Source organism: Cyprinus carpio, chromosome A3 (genome assembly GCF_018340385.1).
Source record: "Cyprinus carpio isolate SPL01 chromosome A3, ASM1834038v1, whole genome shotgun sequence".
Taxonomy (NCBI): Eukaryota; Metazoa; Chordata; class Actinopteri; order Cypriniformes; family Cyprinidae; genus Cyprinus; species Cyprinus carpio.
Window position 1 is genome coordinate 20,070,276 of NC_056574.1, and position 13,873 is coordinate 20,084,148.

Here is a 13,873-nt window from a genome sequence, read left to right on the forward strand (position 1 = left end):
TTTCTATTTAACTTTCATTTACATTTATTTCAGTTTTAGTAATGTTAGTATTTCAATTTAAACATTTTTTATTTGTTACTGTAGTTGCCATGGCAACATTTCTAATTTTCAAGCTTTTAAGTTCACGTTGTTTCACAAAACTATTGTATGGCTTGGAATATAGGTCACAAATCACATGGACTGCTTTTATGTTACTTTTAAGGAGCTTCTTTTCCAGTTTCCATTTTCATTATATGCCAGTATGAAAAGTGTGAACATTTCTCAAAACATTTTTAATGTGTTCCATGAAAGAAAGTCATTAGGGTTTGGAAAGAAATTAGGTGAGTAAAGACATTTTTGGGTGAACTATCCATTTATTAAATGAAGGGAGAAATACCAACTCAGGACAGAGGAAATATTGATATGCAGAAGCTTCAAAATAGTTCTGATTCACATACTTATTTGGGGGGGGGTTGTGATGCAACTCAAAAAAGTCTAACAGCTAAATGGATGAAGACAAGTTCACCTACCGAGGTTTTTATTGAAGCCAGTGTCTTCAAATGCTCCAACAGCTGTTGACTCTACAGGGAGACAGATCAGTTCCCAGCAAGGTCAGATTAATTCTTGTGTTTAAAGTACACAGTGCATCAAAGTTGTCATCCAAAATGAAGTTGGTAGGGTACTCACTAGCTGTGAGGCATGCTTAATCCTCTGCAAAATCCCATCATGCCCAAGGTACTGAAGGGACAGCCAGAGAGGCAAAGCCCGAAGCTTCTCCACTGGCTGGCTGGACGTCAGACCTGCTGCAAGAGACTGCCCCCAACCGGCAGAGAGGATAATCGGCATTAGGTATTTGAACACGGTCATATTTTTTTGGATTACATTTCCATATGATGTGCTGCAAAATGATGATTGGTACTTAAAATAACAAACCAACTTACCAAGGCCGGATCTTCATGTCTATAAAGAGTGACAGCAGGCACAGCTGGCAGACCCAACCACGGGCCTGGAGTTAAAGTCATACTATCACACTTGGTGGCCGCTTGATAGAGAGAGGAAGCAAAAAATAGCATGTACTTGTAACAGGAAACAAACGCGGGCATAGGTGTGCCACAAAAACCACAACATACCGTGACAGCAGAAGAGACCTGACCAAGAGCAAGTGTTGCCAAATTCACCCTAAAAGAATGGCACAGAAAGTCAATTTAAACCACAATGAATATTAACTATACACACATCAAATCTGTTTATTTCAGTACATAAAAGAAAATCAAGTAAAAGAGGTACTACACAAACAGGACCAGCTAATACTGACCCCTCCACATGGAGCCACATGTTGTACTGAACGCAGAGCTCTTTCAGACGACTGAGTTTGTCTGTGTGACCTGCACCTGGTGTTCCTGAGAGATGAAGTTAATTTTAATGATTGCATGCAAAACTGACAACCATCAAACTGAGAAACAAGCAAAAACGATACTGTTTGAATAAATAAGATCTAATAGCAAACTGACCAGCATTCGCTATCAACAGCAATGGAACCTTCCCTGATTCACGATCATCTCTGATGAGCTTGTCAAGCAATGCAACATCCTGTGGAAAGACAATTTAGTGGAAAACACACAATTTCTATTAACTGTGTTGCTTGCACTTTTCTGAGCAGCAAATTAGAATATTTGTTTTATTTATATTTTTTTAACGCCATATCAGCAGCAAGGCTATCTTCAATAACAAAAGTCATACAATTAATAAGAAACTAAACAAGACATTTAATGTTAATACTATGATATTCTAAAATATATTAATTAATTAATAATTATTCTAATGACATTTTTTTTTTTATAAATCAGTTAAACCCATTTCTAAATAAATCTGTTGTCTATTTACATTAAAAACAATCAAGTCAGCAGATTAGAATGATTTTGGCTGCTGAAAATTCTGCTTTGCAATCACAGGAATAAATTACATTTTAAAATATATTAAAATAGTTCATTTAAATTGCAATAATACTTACCAATATCACTGATTTTACTGTATTTTTGATCAATTAAATGCAGCCTTGGTGAGCCCAAGCAACATCTTTTTTTAAAAGCATACATAAGTTCTAAACTTATCTACCATAAGACAGCTTCCTACCATTTGGTGCAAGGAGCCAAACATGGTGTTACAGGGCACAATACAAAGACATGACAGAGGCAGTGCCAGCTGAAAAGCAAACAAAAAAAAGTTGTCTAATCAAATCAAGCAGTATCCACTACATGTAAACACACACACAATATTTTGTAATTTAGTGCGGTAATGTGAAACATTTCAGATCCTGCAGCACTGACGTGTGATGTGGAGGTGACAGTATACCTGGCTGCAGAGATGTTGTCCCAGGCCAGGTCTGCATGCAGCACTTTGGTAAATCACAGGATGTTTAGAGCTGAGCATTGTAAAGCCCTCTGTAGCATAGTCCTCATAATGAGTATTAATAACTAGCCGACACACCTTCACCAGCCCCTCACGGTCATCTTCATGATAATATGCGGAGCCATTTTCATATCTATGAAAAATAATTCATTAAAGAAATATATTAATTAAATGCAATCTCAAATCTCAAAATGGATATCCATTTTCATTCTGTACATTTTAAAGTTGTGATGTCTAAATTCAGTAACATTTAAAATGATTGATTTTAGTGTTTTATTTATTTATTTATTTTGACAAAATATTATAGAATTTTAATATTGGCCATTTATCGTTTATCCGCCATTACATGAAAGCTAAAATTGTAATATCTGTGCATCCTTAAAATATTTGTAGGACATTCAAAACCATACAATAATTTGCTTAAAAAAAAATAACCTTGTCAAATTGGAAAAGCACCTGTTTCAAACCATGATCTATCTGTCAAATGATAATTGCACACAAATAATAAAAAAGCTTTTTCTAATAAAAAGCTCTGTGTTTTTAAGTGAAGACACCCCCAATTAAATCTGCTGAGGTGAACCAAAGGTGGAGCTTATTCTTAATGCTCTAACACACATTTCTATAAATAGCTTTAAATCACTTCAAAGTATTTGTATGACAGAGAGAAGAGAATTCCCCCGAAACCACATGAGATCACAGAGAGAACCTGAGCGTACCTGAAAAGCCTGCAGAGCCAGAGAGTGGTGTCCGACAGGATGCGGGTGGTCAGCTTTCTCAATCTTTCCCGTTCCAGGACAGAAATATATGCGGCCAGACTGTGTCCCAGAAGAGCCATGTGTCCCTGCTCTCCGACATACTGCATCCTGCTAAACAGACGTTCATAGTTTTATGACACACGCAGAGGGGTTTATGACACATGCTCTCGGTGCAATATAATGAAGCTGTTCTGTCTTGACATCAATTTGTAAACCAACCACAAAGATTAACTGACGATAGGTTTGGTTTATCAGTAAAATAAGGCCTACAACTAACCTTTCTTGAGGAGACTTTTCTGTGTTGCTCTATATATAACAGACCTAATTTTACTGATGTATTTTACTTGCACCGCCATTCAAAAGTTTGGGGTCTGTAAGACTTTTTTTGTAAGATGTTCTTAAAAGAAGTCTCTTATGCTCTCCAAGCCTGCATTGATTTGATCAAAAATATAGTAAAACCAGTATCCTTGACCTTGCTGAATAGAAGTATTATTATCTTTTATTAAAATAAACCTGTTCAAAATTCTCAATGGAATTCATTTCTTGGCTTTAGGACAAAGTAAGCAGCTCTATAATGGTGTGACCTACCGTTGACCCTGCTGGTCATCATCTCCATGCATCAGGTTCTGGACAAGCTGAAGTATGCTGACAACATCCTGTCCACTGTCAGAAAAAAAATGGAAAAAGGAAAAGGATAAGAGAGGCTCTAAAGTGTTTTATAGCTAATATGCACTGACTTTAAACCCCATAAAATGCCTTAGAAATACGCAGGGTAGAATTACAGAGCAAGACAAGAAACAGTGTAAATGTTAACTATGATTTACAATATTAAAGTCTAACTCACTCTCCTTGCAAGGGTCCTGGAATGTCTTTCCAACTCAACTTTCTTCTTTCTTTGCCTTGTTCAGATTCCCTGAATACATCCACACAACGTTATATTAGTCATATTTGAAACTAAACTATGAACATACTGTCAACCTAACATAAAGATGGCTTAGTACACGCATTTTAAATGCAATTACTGAAAATATTGTAATATGAAAGGTGAAATCTCACAATTTTCCACTTTCCAAAATCTTCATGGCATCAGAGAGATGGTTTCCCATCTCAGCAAGTGTAGGGTCCATCATCTACAATTACACAGTAAAATGTATATGGTTATCCTTGAAGGGCATTGCAGTGAAACATGGAGAACTCGCAAACTTGATGACAATGGCTGTACAGTATATCACATTTCTTGTCACATCAATTAAAATGACTCCTTGGGCTTTAACAAAACTCATATTTCACCTGTAGGGCTCTGTCCTTTTGAGATAATAGTGCGTTCATAACATTATAATACATTTAAGCACAAAATAAATAACACATACCATTGGCAGACTTGACAAACGCTGTTCTACTTATAAACTGTGCCAGCTTGTGTAAAATAAGCCTGTAGCGCTGTCTAAATCTTTCATTATCTGTTCTACACGTATAATTCCTGATATTCAGGATGTGGGGTGAGTTAAAACCTGTCGGATGACAAGGCTCCTTTCAGCACACTAGCACTCATCTGTCCAGACGAGGAAAGATTTAATGTCATGTCCTCATGCGCATGCTGCTACAACACTTCATTTTGCAACACAGATGATTTTAAATCAAACTTTATCAAGCCTTACGCACAACAGATACTCGACTGTGTATAGAGAATCCGGTTTGGCTCCGCATCATCCTCCCTGTGGCTATGAGCTTCCTGCACTTTAATCAAATGAGCGAGTCTGTGTGGGAACGATACGCGCTGCTGCTCTACGTTACCTTCACGGGCGGATTATCCATGCTATGTTGAAAACCCAGTCTCAGGGACTCTCCGTGCCCCTGTGCGTCGTCGTGTAATTTTAGGGAAGCGAATCGAAAAGGCACAAATATCCACCTCGGGTACCCTCTCTCTTCGTTATTTGTATAGTCAATTGAATAGTGTTACTTCCTGGTGTCATGCCGCTCCACGCTGGCAGCGCTGACGTAGCCTAAACATACGCCCCCTTTACAGTCTTCGTGAGCTCCTCGGTTTATACAGTCTATGGTTTACCTCCATGCAAAGACATGCAATGATGCAGTGTTGTGGAGTCCCGCACTAAGCCACTAATCAGCTCCTCAGTAGCGATCACAAAAACAAATTTTTACATCATCACGTGGTCTCTGACATCTCGATTGGTGATCACATGATTTTATGAATAAATAAAAGTAACGTGATCCATGTTCAGTTTGTTGTTGTCATGACTGTAAAAACATAGTTAAAACAATTTATGATTTGCATAAAAACGAATCTACTTCACTTGCCTCTGTTGAAAAGTTTCTCCATTTTTTTTAATTACAATTCTGTTCACAAACTAATCCGATTCGTGTGCTGATAAAACTGGCATGTACTGTAAGTAAGTCGTAAACATGTTTTTTTTTTGTTTTTGTTTTTAAAATAAAAATTGCTGTTATTCAAATATTTTATCATTTACTTTTCATTACGAATCGGAAATGATCGGAACAGACTTCTCGGATTCGTTTAGCCGATTTTTCAGAAAGGTTCAGAACTTTTTTTTTCAACTGCTGTATATTTGATTTAGACATCACTGAATTATTCTCTGTAAAGGAGGTTGTTCGTGCGCTAACTGGTAAAAGATGAATTAGTAAAAGATTAACTGGTAAAAGATGAATTATTTAGGGAAGTCGTGGCCTAATGGCCTAATGGTTAGAGAGTCGGACTCTCAATCGAAGGTTTGTGAGTTCGAGTCTCGGGCCGGCAGGAATTGTAGGTGGGGGGAGTGAATGTACAGCGCTCTCTCCGCGTCTCTCCACCCTCGGGCTGAATGTCACGTCACTTTCACCTTCACTTTCATTATTTGACTCAAAAAAACACTCGCCAATACACAAACACATAAATATGTCCTCTTTGCCCTCCAAAAAACTCACACCTGTGAAGACAACGAATGTGATTCATTGAAACGATGCGACTCAAATAAACATTCGTTCAGACAGTGGCACATGACATTAGCTTTATATGAGGGATATATAAGGATGAAATATGTTAACATTGTGTAAGCATAAAAGTCTCAGTAAATGTTGATCGCACGAACATAAAATCTATCAACTGGTCTTACTGAACATGTGGTCGATCTTTATTATATACAGATCAGCTTTAAGCGCGCCACCCTTGAACGCGCAGGAGCGCGCGGGCAGATTAATGTGGGATTTGAGCACCTGACTAAAGTAACGGGAAACTGCTGATCACTGGATGAACGCGCGCTGGAACCTTTTAATTTAATTGCTAAATGGATTAATGAACCGTAATTCTTATTTTTGCTTTGCTGTCTCTTTGAAAGTCAAAGAAGATGGACTGAACCCAAGCACTCTATTGATCTGTGTTTTATTTGGCAGTGCTTTGTAATGATCTTCTAATGTCTCTGAAGGATGTTCACCAAGAGTCACAATGAGCTGTCAAACCATTCATCTGTAATGCATTGTGCCTTTTAAATAGATTGAACCAGACTGACTAGAAATAATAGAGTATAATAGAATATTTAACTTGTAGAGCAAAATATTTTCTGAGCTTAGCTACGACCGTCTGTCAGTGTCAGGTCACCGCTTTGTTTCGTGTCCATCGACGTCATTTTCAAAGGATACGATTACGAAGTAGGCCTACGACAAGTTTCCGTTTTGTAGAACATGAGAAAGTCTTTTTTCAGACGAGCAAAGTTATTGCCGTGGATAAGCAACGTGACTCTGTACGGGTGCTTGTTCGCCGGTGGGGACTTCGTGCATCAGTGTATGATCGCGCGGAGAGATGAAATGGACTGGAGGCACACGAGAAACGTGGCGATCGTGGCGCTGAGCTTTCAAGGTAACTTCAATTACTTCTGGTTGCGAGCTTTAGAGCATCGTTTCCCGGGAAGATCGGCCGGTATGATTTTACGCAAACTGCTTTTGGACCAAACTTTTGCTTCACCTTTGGCGACCAGTGTCTTCTACACAGGTGATGTACTGTTTTAATGTCAGTCACAGTCACATATTTCGCACCTGTCACTCAATTCATTGTCTTCACAGGTGTGAGTTTCTTGGAAGGCAAAGAGGACATATTTGCAGACTGGCGAGAAAAGTTTTTAAATACATACAAGGTAGGCCCACTGATGACCCACCAAAAAGAAGTCATCTTTTACCAGTTAGCCCATGAACAGCCTCCTTTGCAGAGAATAAGAAGCTTTCTCTCTATAGCCTATACATGATGTAAATGTAATACATTTATTTACAAGATGACATACAAAATGCACAGAAAAAAAGTACTTTTAGTGTCATTTATTAGGTTTGTGTTTGAAAGGGTTATACATTTATAAATGTTATAAATTTATTATAAAATGATATTGAGAATGTCTATATTTTTATGGATGATAGTGTAAATATATTTTTACTTTACAGACTGGACTAATGTACTGGCCATTCATGCAGGTAAGAACCATATTCTGTCACCACAATATATTTATAGATAAACGTGCAATAAGCACTTTTTGATCATATATCTAATATACATACACAGATAAACATGCAATAAGCACTTTTTGATCCTTTTTCAATATTCTTAAACTGCATTCTGTTCATTTTGTTCATCTAATCACAATTTATGTTGATTAATCTGTATTTTCTTTCAGTTTCTGAATTTTGTTCTGTTGCCTCTCTACCTGAGGATGGCATTCATGGGCTGTTCAGCGTTCCTGTGGGCCACGTTCTTATGTTTCTCGCGACAGAGTGGGGATGGCACAGCAGGAGTAGCCTTAGCTTGGATCATGGCCCCCAAAAAACGGATTCTACCTCGCAGTACAGACGAGGAAAAATAGAGACACAGTGGCACATATGAACAACATAGTGCCTTTGCGGATGGACAGTTCAGTCCCACTATGGCACTGTATCGAGGCTGTGATGTGTTTATAAATCTTGTTGCTTACTATCTTATTAAGAGTGATATTAAATTAACTTGTACGTGTACACCTTTCATTTATTTTTATGTTGAACAACCCAATTTTACATTATATAGTTTAATGTTTTATGTGATTCAATTTATTTATTTATTACTGAAAGGAAATGCATTGTGTGTTTATGAATTTCACTGGGTGGGTTGGAAGGGCCTTGCGACATATGTGCCCCAGGTTAGGTTGCCATTCATCCCAAATAGCTTATGAATTTATTGAAATATTTTAAAAATGGACATACTGTGCAGTGTTTTATCCAAACGTAACCGTCTTTCTAAAGAGAAATAAAGAAGCATTTACTCATAAGGTTTACATGCATGTGTACTCATAAGGGATGCAGTATTAAAAAGATTTGTATCTTATTAAACTTGTAAAAAATATATTTATTGTTATTATGTCAGGATCATAGACTGTCTGTATCATGTTTTGTTTCCGTAGTGTTTCCTGTTGTGTCTATTGATCCCTTTCTTCACCCCTAATTCTGGACAGCAACCAATCTGGCTTCAAAAGTGGCCACTCAACTGAGACTGCCCTGCTCTCGGTTACTGAAGCCCTGCGACTGGCAAGAGCAGCTTCAAAATCCTCAGTTCTCATTTTGCTGGACTTGTCTGCTGCTTTTGACACTGTTAATCACCAGATTCTCCTGTCCACCCTCAGAAAGATGGGCATCTCTGGAACCGCTCTCCAGTGGCTTAACTCCTACCTTTCTGATAGATCCTTCATGGTGTCTTGGAGGGGTGAAGTTTCTAAGTCACAACAACTTGCTACTGGGGGTTCCTCAAGGCTCAGTACTTGGACCGCTTCTCTTCTCCATCTACATGACGTCATTAGGATCTGTCATTCAGAAGCATGGCTTTTCCTATCACTGCTATGCTGATGACACTCAACTCTACTTCTCATTCCAACCAGATGACCCGACGGTAGTTGCTCGCATTTCAGCCTGTCTGAGTGACATTTCTAGCTGGATGAATGACCATCACCTTCAGCTCAACCTTACTAAGACTGAACTGCTGGTGGTTCCAGCTAACCCATCGTTCCATCACAACGTCTCTATACAGCTGGGTTCGTCAACCATAACTCCTTCCAGGACAGCCAGAAACCTAGGAGTTGTGATGGATCATCAGTTAAGCTTCACAGACCATATTGCTACAACGACCCGGTCCTGCAGATTTGCCTTATACAACATTAGGAAGATTAGACCCTTCCTATCAGAGCAAGCCACCTAACTTCTTGTCCAAGCTCTTGTTCTCTCCAGACTGGACTATTGTAATGCTCTTATGGCGGGCCTTCCTGCATGTACTATCAAGCCTCTACAACTGATCCAGAATGCAGCAGCGAGGGTTGTCTTCAATGAGCCAAAAACAGCTCATGTGACTCCTCTCCTCATCAGGTTACACTGGCTACCAGTAGCCGCTCGCATCAAATTCAAGGTACTGATGCTTGCCTACAAGACGACCACTGGCACGGCGCCAACATACCTAAACTCACTAGTTCAGTCTTATGCGCCCTCCAGAAGTTTGCGCTCTGCAAGTGAACGACGTCTTGTGGTGCCATCCCAAAGAGGTTCAAAATCACTCTCACGGACTTTTTCCTGGACTGCGCCCAGCTGGTGGAATGACCTCCCGATCTCAATTCGAACAGCTGAGTCTTTACTCATTTTTAAAAAACATCTAAAGACTCATCTTTTTTGCCTGCACTTAACCAACTAATACTAGTAAAAAACTTTTCTTTTTCTTGTCTATCATATTCAAAAAAAAAAAAAAAAAAAAAAAAAAAAACCTGGCTACGTGTTCTGTACTAGACTAACTGAGACTTGTCATAGCACTTGTATACCGTTGTTGTTCTCTCGTTGATCTGATTGTTTCTACTGTTCTTCATTTGTAAGTCGCTTTTCTTGAGGACCATACAAGACTGTTCCGGCTGTTAGCTAGCACTACCAGCAATTCCTTCTCCTCCTGCTGGAGCAGGGTGAGCGCTCTCTTGAGGACCATACAAGACTGTTCCGGCTGTTAGCTAGCACTACCAGCTACCTGGACGCCGTCGTCCAAGGATGGTCCTTGAGAGGATTTCGTTGCCTTCGTGGAGTGGACTCTGGTGAGAAATAGATCGCCATCCTGCCCCATGGATGATCTCGTCAGATCCACTCCAGACCCAGTGCCCAGCCCACCATCTCCCCGCGGTGCGGAGCATCAGCCCAAGCCCACAACTGACGGTGAGCCAGAGCCTGCCGCGACCGACAAGCCATTGCCAGAGAGAGCAACAGAGCTGAGGATCGCTGCGGAGCCGGAGGCCGTGATGTCAGTCGAGGTGCGAGAGCCGGCTACAGAGACCACTACGAGGGAGAGAGCCACGGACATTGTGAGCACAGAGTAGAGCTCCGCCCCCCTGCACCACAGCTGAGGGTGAGCTGAGTTCGGTGCGGTGAAAGTGCCAAACTGAAGAGGAGAGGGCTCCAGTCCCCGAATCCAGTCCAGAGCGCCCTCCAGTGCCCATTCCTAGAAAGTGCCCTCCAGTCCCCGCTTCTCGAACGCGCCCTCAAGTGTCCGCTCCAGAGCACCATCCTGTTTCCGTGTTCAGCATAGAAGGGGCTCCCGATCCAGAGTTTAACACTGAATGCCCACAGGCTCAGAAATGCCCGTCCTCCCACCCGCTCCTGCCTCCTCCTCCGCTGTCATCTGGCAGCCCCTCTGCTCGCCTTCAGCCCACCATCTATGCGGTGTGATCTTCACTTTGCGTATGTGATCCTCCAGTGTCGCAATGGCTGGAGAATCTCTCCCTTCCGCCTTCAGCCTCCACTGTCACCCGTCGATCCACCAGCTCCACCGGGCTCCCTCGTCCCTCTGGGTCCACCTTGGTCGGGCGTCGACCATCCTGCACCTCGGGACTTCACTCCCCCAGCTGCGCCTCGTCCCTCTAGCTCCGTCAGTCTCCTTCATCCCTTCAGCTCCTCCTCAGTCCTCAGTCGCACCGGCTCCGCCTCGGATCTCCATCTTGGCCGCCAGAGCCCTCGGCTCCACCTTGGCCCCTGGATCCTCAGCATCTGCCTAGCTCTTCGGCTCTCCACCTCAGTCTCCTCCGCCACCTGCTCCGCTGCCATTGGTCAGCCCCCTGGAGTTGGCGGCCATTCCTCCTCCATGGCTCCTTCCTCCGTCAGCTCCACCGTTGGTTGCTATTATGGCTGTGGCCTGGGTCTAGCTGGGCTCCTCCTGCTCCAAGCCTTTCCTGTCTCCTCCCTGGCTCCTCCATCCATCCGCTCCTCCCTGGACTTTGTCTGTTGGCCCCTTTCTGGATATCCGGCCTCCTCCCAAGTTCCCACCCATCCCTCCCTCTGTTGCTTCTATGGTGCGAGGACGCACCTTCCAGGAGGGGTTCCACAGGTATGTCAGGATCATAGACTGTCTGTGTCATGTTTTGCCCCTTTTTCTGTTCCCTTATTTGGTCATGTTCCTGTCCTCGATTTGTTAATTAGTTTGATTATGTTCCATTGATGTCACCTGTGTTCCCCTGATTGCCCTGTGTTTATAAGTCCTAATCTGTTCAGTTTGTCTCTGTCAGATCTACCAGTGATGTACGTGTGTCAACCTCCTGTTCCCTGTGTTGGATTTACTCTCTGTGTTGGAAACTATTAAAGTCTCTTTCGATTATCCACGGCTCCATGTTCCTTCCGGGCAGCGTATCATTACAGATTACATATTGCTTTCCACAGTTTACACAATGCATTTTTGATAAACCAGTGTTTTCTTTGTTTGTGGTGAGTTTCTTGTGGTGCTGTTTTTATGGAAGTGTATGTGAGGTAAATTGTGAAACGCGACAGCTTAATGTAGATTTTATGAGATATTGAGGGTGATGCTGGGTAACAGATAAACAGCTTTTCTGGTACTGATTGTCTGTGTTGGATTAGGCAGGATCACATGCTTGCTAATCTTAGAGGGGCAAAAATGTCTGGTGTGCGCTCACTGCATTCAATGACCTTTGACAACAGGACAGAAAAAGGTAAAAAGGTTAGGTACTGTGTACATTTATGTCATGACTTTAGCATATTAGTTTCAAAAACGCATTTTTATTTTGGTTTTTAAATGTATGTTGTTTTTAGACAAATTAAGAATGATGAGAATAAACATCAAAAAGTGCATTAGTGTCGCATTCAAAGTTGCCAGTTGCCAGAATGCATGACACACAATTTGCATCGTTACTTTTTATAAAAACACTGCATTTATATATATATATATATATATATATATATAGCATTATATGTATATATATATATATATATATAACAATATATATATATATATATATATATATATATATATATATATATATATATATATATATTAAACATGAACTCAAGGATTACAGAAAATATTTTTTTCCTATTTTTTACATTTATTAAATGTGTGATGGTTCTCAACCAGGGAGCTGGAGCCCACAGAGAGGTTCTGAGCAAACTTCCAAGGAGGCCTCAAGATGATGTAAAATGCATAAAAAATAAGGTAAAACTAAAAATCAAGATGAAAACTGGCATTTTTTTTAAAGTCAGCTTTAAAAGTCAAGGAAATTAATATAATAATAATAAATATATAGTTCTTCTAGTTATGTCAGCTCTAAAATATTTTATAACAAACTATGAAGAAATTGTTAAATCATTTGAATACCTCATCCTATAAATCACAATGTAGGAAAAGTCACATAAATAAGCCTATATTAATATAATTTTAAAATAATTATAATTATTTAAGTCTACATAGGGACCTTATAACATTGACAATGATAATCAAACACCAAAAAACAAAAAAATTCAAAGAAACCTAAATATATTCAAAATATAAATATTTCTATATCAATATTACTTATTTATTATTTAAATCTTAAGCTTTTAAGTTTCTGGATATAAAAAGACTGTACAGGGTTGCATTTCCCAAAAGCACTGTGAGCAAGTTTATTGACCATTGGCACTAGGCTCACATTGCTTTTGGGAAACATGGCCCAAATATCTTGCCTAACCCTTACATTTTCATTACAAATTGGTAGCCACTACTGTCAAAAATAAATAAATAAGCAAATGAATAAACAAATACAAATATTTTATATTTGTAAAAATATTATAAATTTTTATATATTATATATACAAATACAACTATAATTTTTAAACCAATTCAAATTATTTAAACTTACCACATTGATTTATTATAATTGTAATGTTATTATTATATTATTATTATTATAGCATACATTTTATTTTATTACATAGTCATTGTTACCTCTACAAAAAAAATCAGTTTTCCCTGAACATCTGATATCTTGGAAAACCAGCACTGCCCTCCAAAAAGAGAAACATTCTAAAACTATTCTGATACTATTGTAAAAAATCTTTCAAAGTTGTAAATAGTTGTAGTATCAGAACCCGAAGATTACTGAAGTACGTTTCAGTCTTTCTACTTCAAAATGTCACGTTCAGTTCAGTGTGTTACTTACTTGCACATTCTTTGTATATGAATTGTGAAATTTACTAGCAATTTTTGAGTTAAATGTTTTCCACGCCAAATTATTTTCAGTGCATGTTTTTGTGAATCCAAAAAAACTGAAACTAAAAAACAAAAACCGTCAACTGAAGGAACACTGTAAGTGTTTATATTGAGCATACCTGAAGTGCTAGTGTTGTGTCGGGACACTCGGGGCAGCACCGCACAGGCCCCTGTACTGTATCTAGGTAAGTCTGTACCTATTTAAGACGCACCCACT

At 39.6% G+C, this 13,873-nt stretch overlaps 2 protein-coding genes across 8 annotated transcripts in view; one reads left to right on the plus strand and one right to left on the minus strand.

Moving 5' to 3' along the window:
• LOC109049729 (pyridoxal-dependent decarboxylase domain-containing protein 1) overlaps positions 1-5,236 on the minus strand; it is a 14,218-nt gene extending 8,982 nt beyond the window's left edge. The window contains exons 1-13 of one of the 7 annotated variants that reach the window (XM_042722341.1): positions 4,938-5,236; positions 4,200-4,273; positions 3,988-4,056; positions 3,732-3,806; positions 3,105-3,254; positions 2,332-2,521; positions 2,113-2,181; positions 1,491-1,569; positions 1,295-1,379; positions 1,110-1,158; positions 921-1,022; positions 667-792; positions 510-560 (exon numbers count right to left, since the gene is read on the minus strand). In XM_042722341.1, coding sequence (XP_042578275.1) covers positions 510-560; positions 667-792; positions 921-1,022; positions 1,110-1,158; positions 1,295-1,379; positions 1,491-1,569; positions 2,113-2,181; positions 2,332-2,521; positions 3,105-3,254; positions 3,732-3,806; positions 3,988-4,056; positions 4,200-4,273; positions 4,938-4,958 — 1,140 coding nt within the window. In that variant the 5' untranslated portion in view covers positions 4,959-5,236. Of the gene's footprint in view, positions 1-509; positions 561-666; positions 793-920; positions 1,023-1,109; positions 1,159-1,294; positions 1,380-1,490; positions 1,570-2,112; positions 2,182-2,331; positions 2,522-3,104; positions 3,255-3,731; positions 3,807-3,987; positions 4,057-4,199; positions 4,274-4,513; positions 4,759-4,805; positions 4,905-4,937 lie in introns of those variants that run through there. The other 6 variants (XM_042722351.1, XM_042722370.1, XM_042722326.1 and 3 more) reach the window with 6 other exon arrangements.
• A 1,120-nt stretch (positions 5,237-6,356) lies between these two features.
• On the plus strand, positions 6,357-8,575 carry LOC109053430 (mpv17-like protein). The gene is made up of 4 exons (XM_019070819.2): positions 6,357-7,143; positions 7,215-7,285; positions 7,584-7,613; positions 7,814-8,575. Exons 1-4 carry the CDS (start codon positions 6,837-6,839, stop codon positions 7,997-7,999), a joined length of 594 nt encoding a protein of 197 aa, XP_018926364.1. The 5' UTR covers positions 6,357-6,836; the 3' UTR covers positions 8,000-8,575.
• The last annotated feature ends 5,298 nt before the right edge of the window (positions 8,576-13,873 follow it).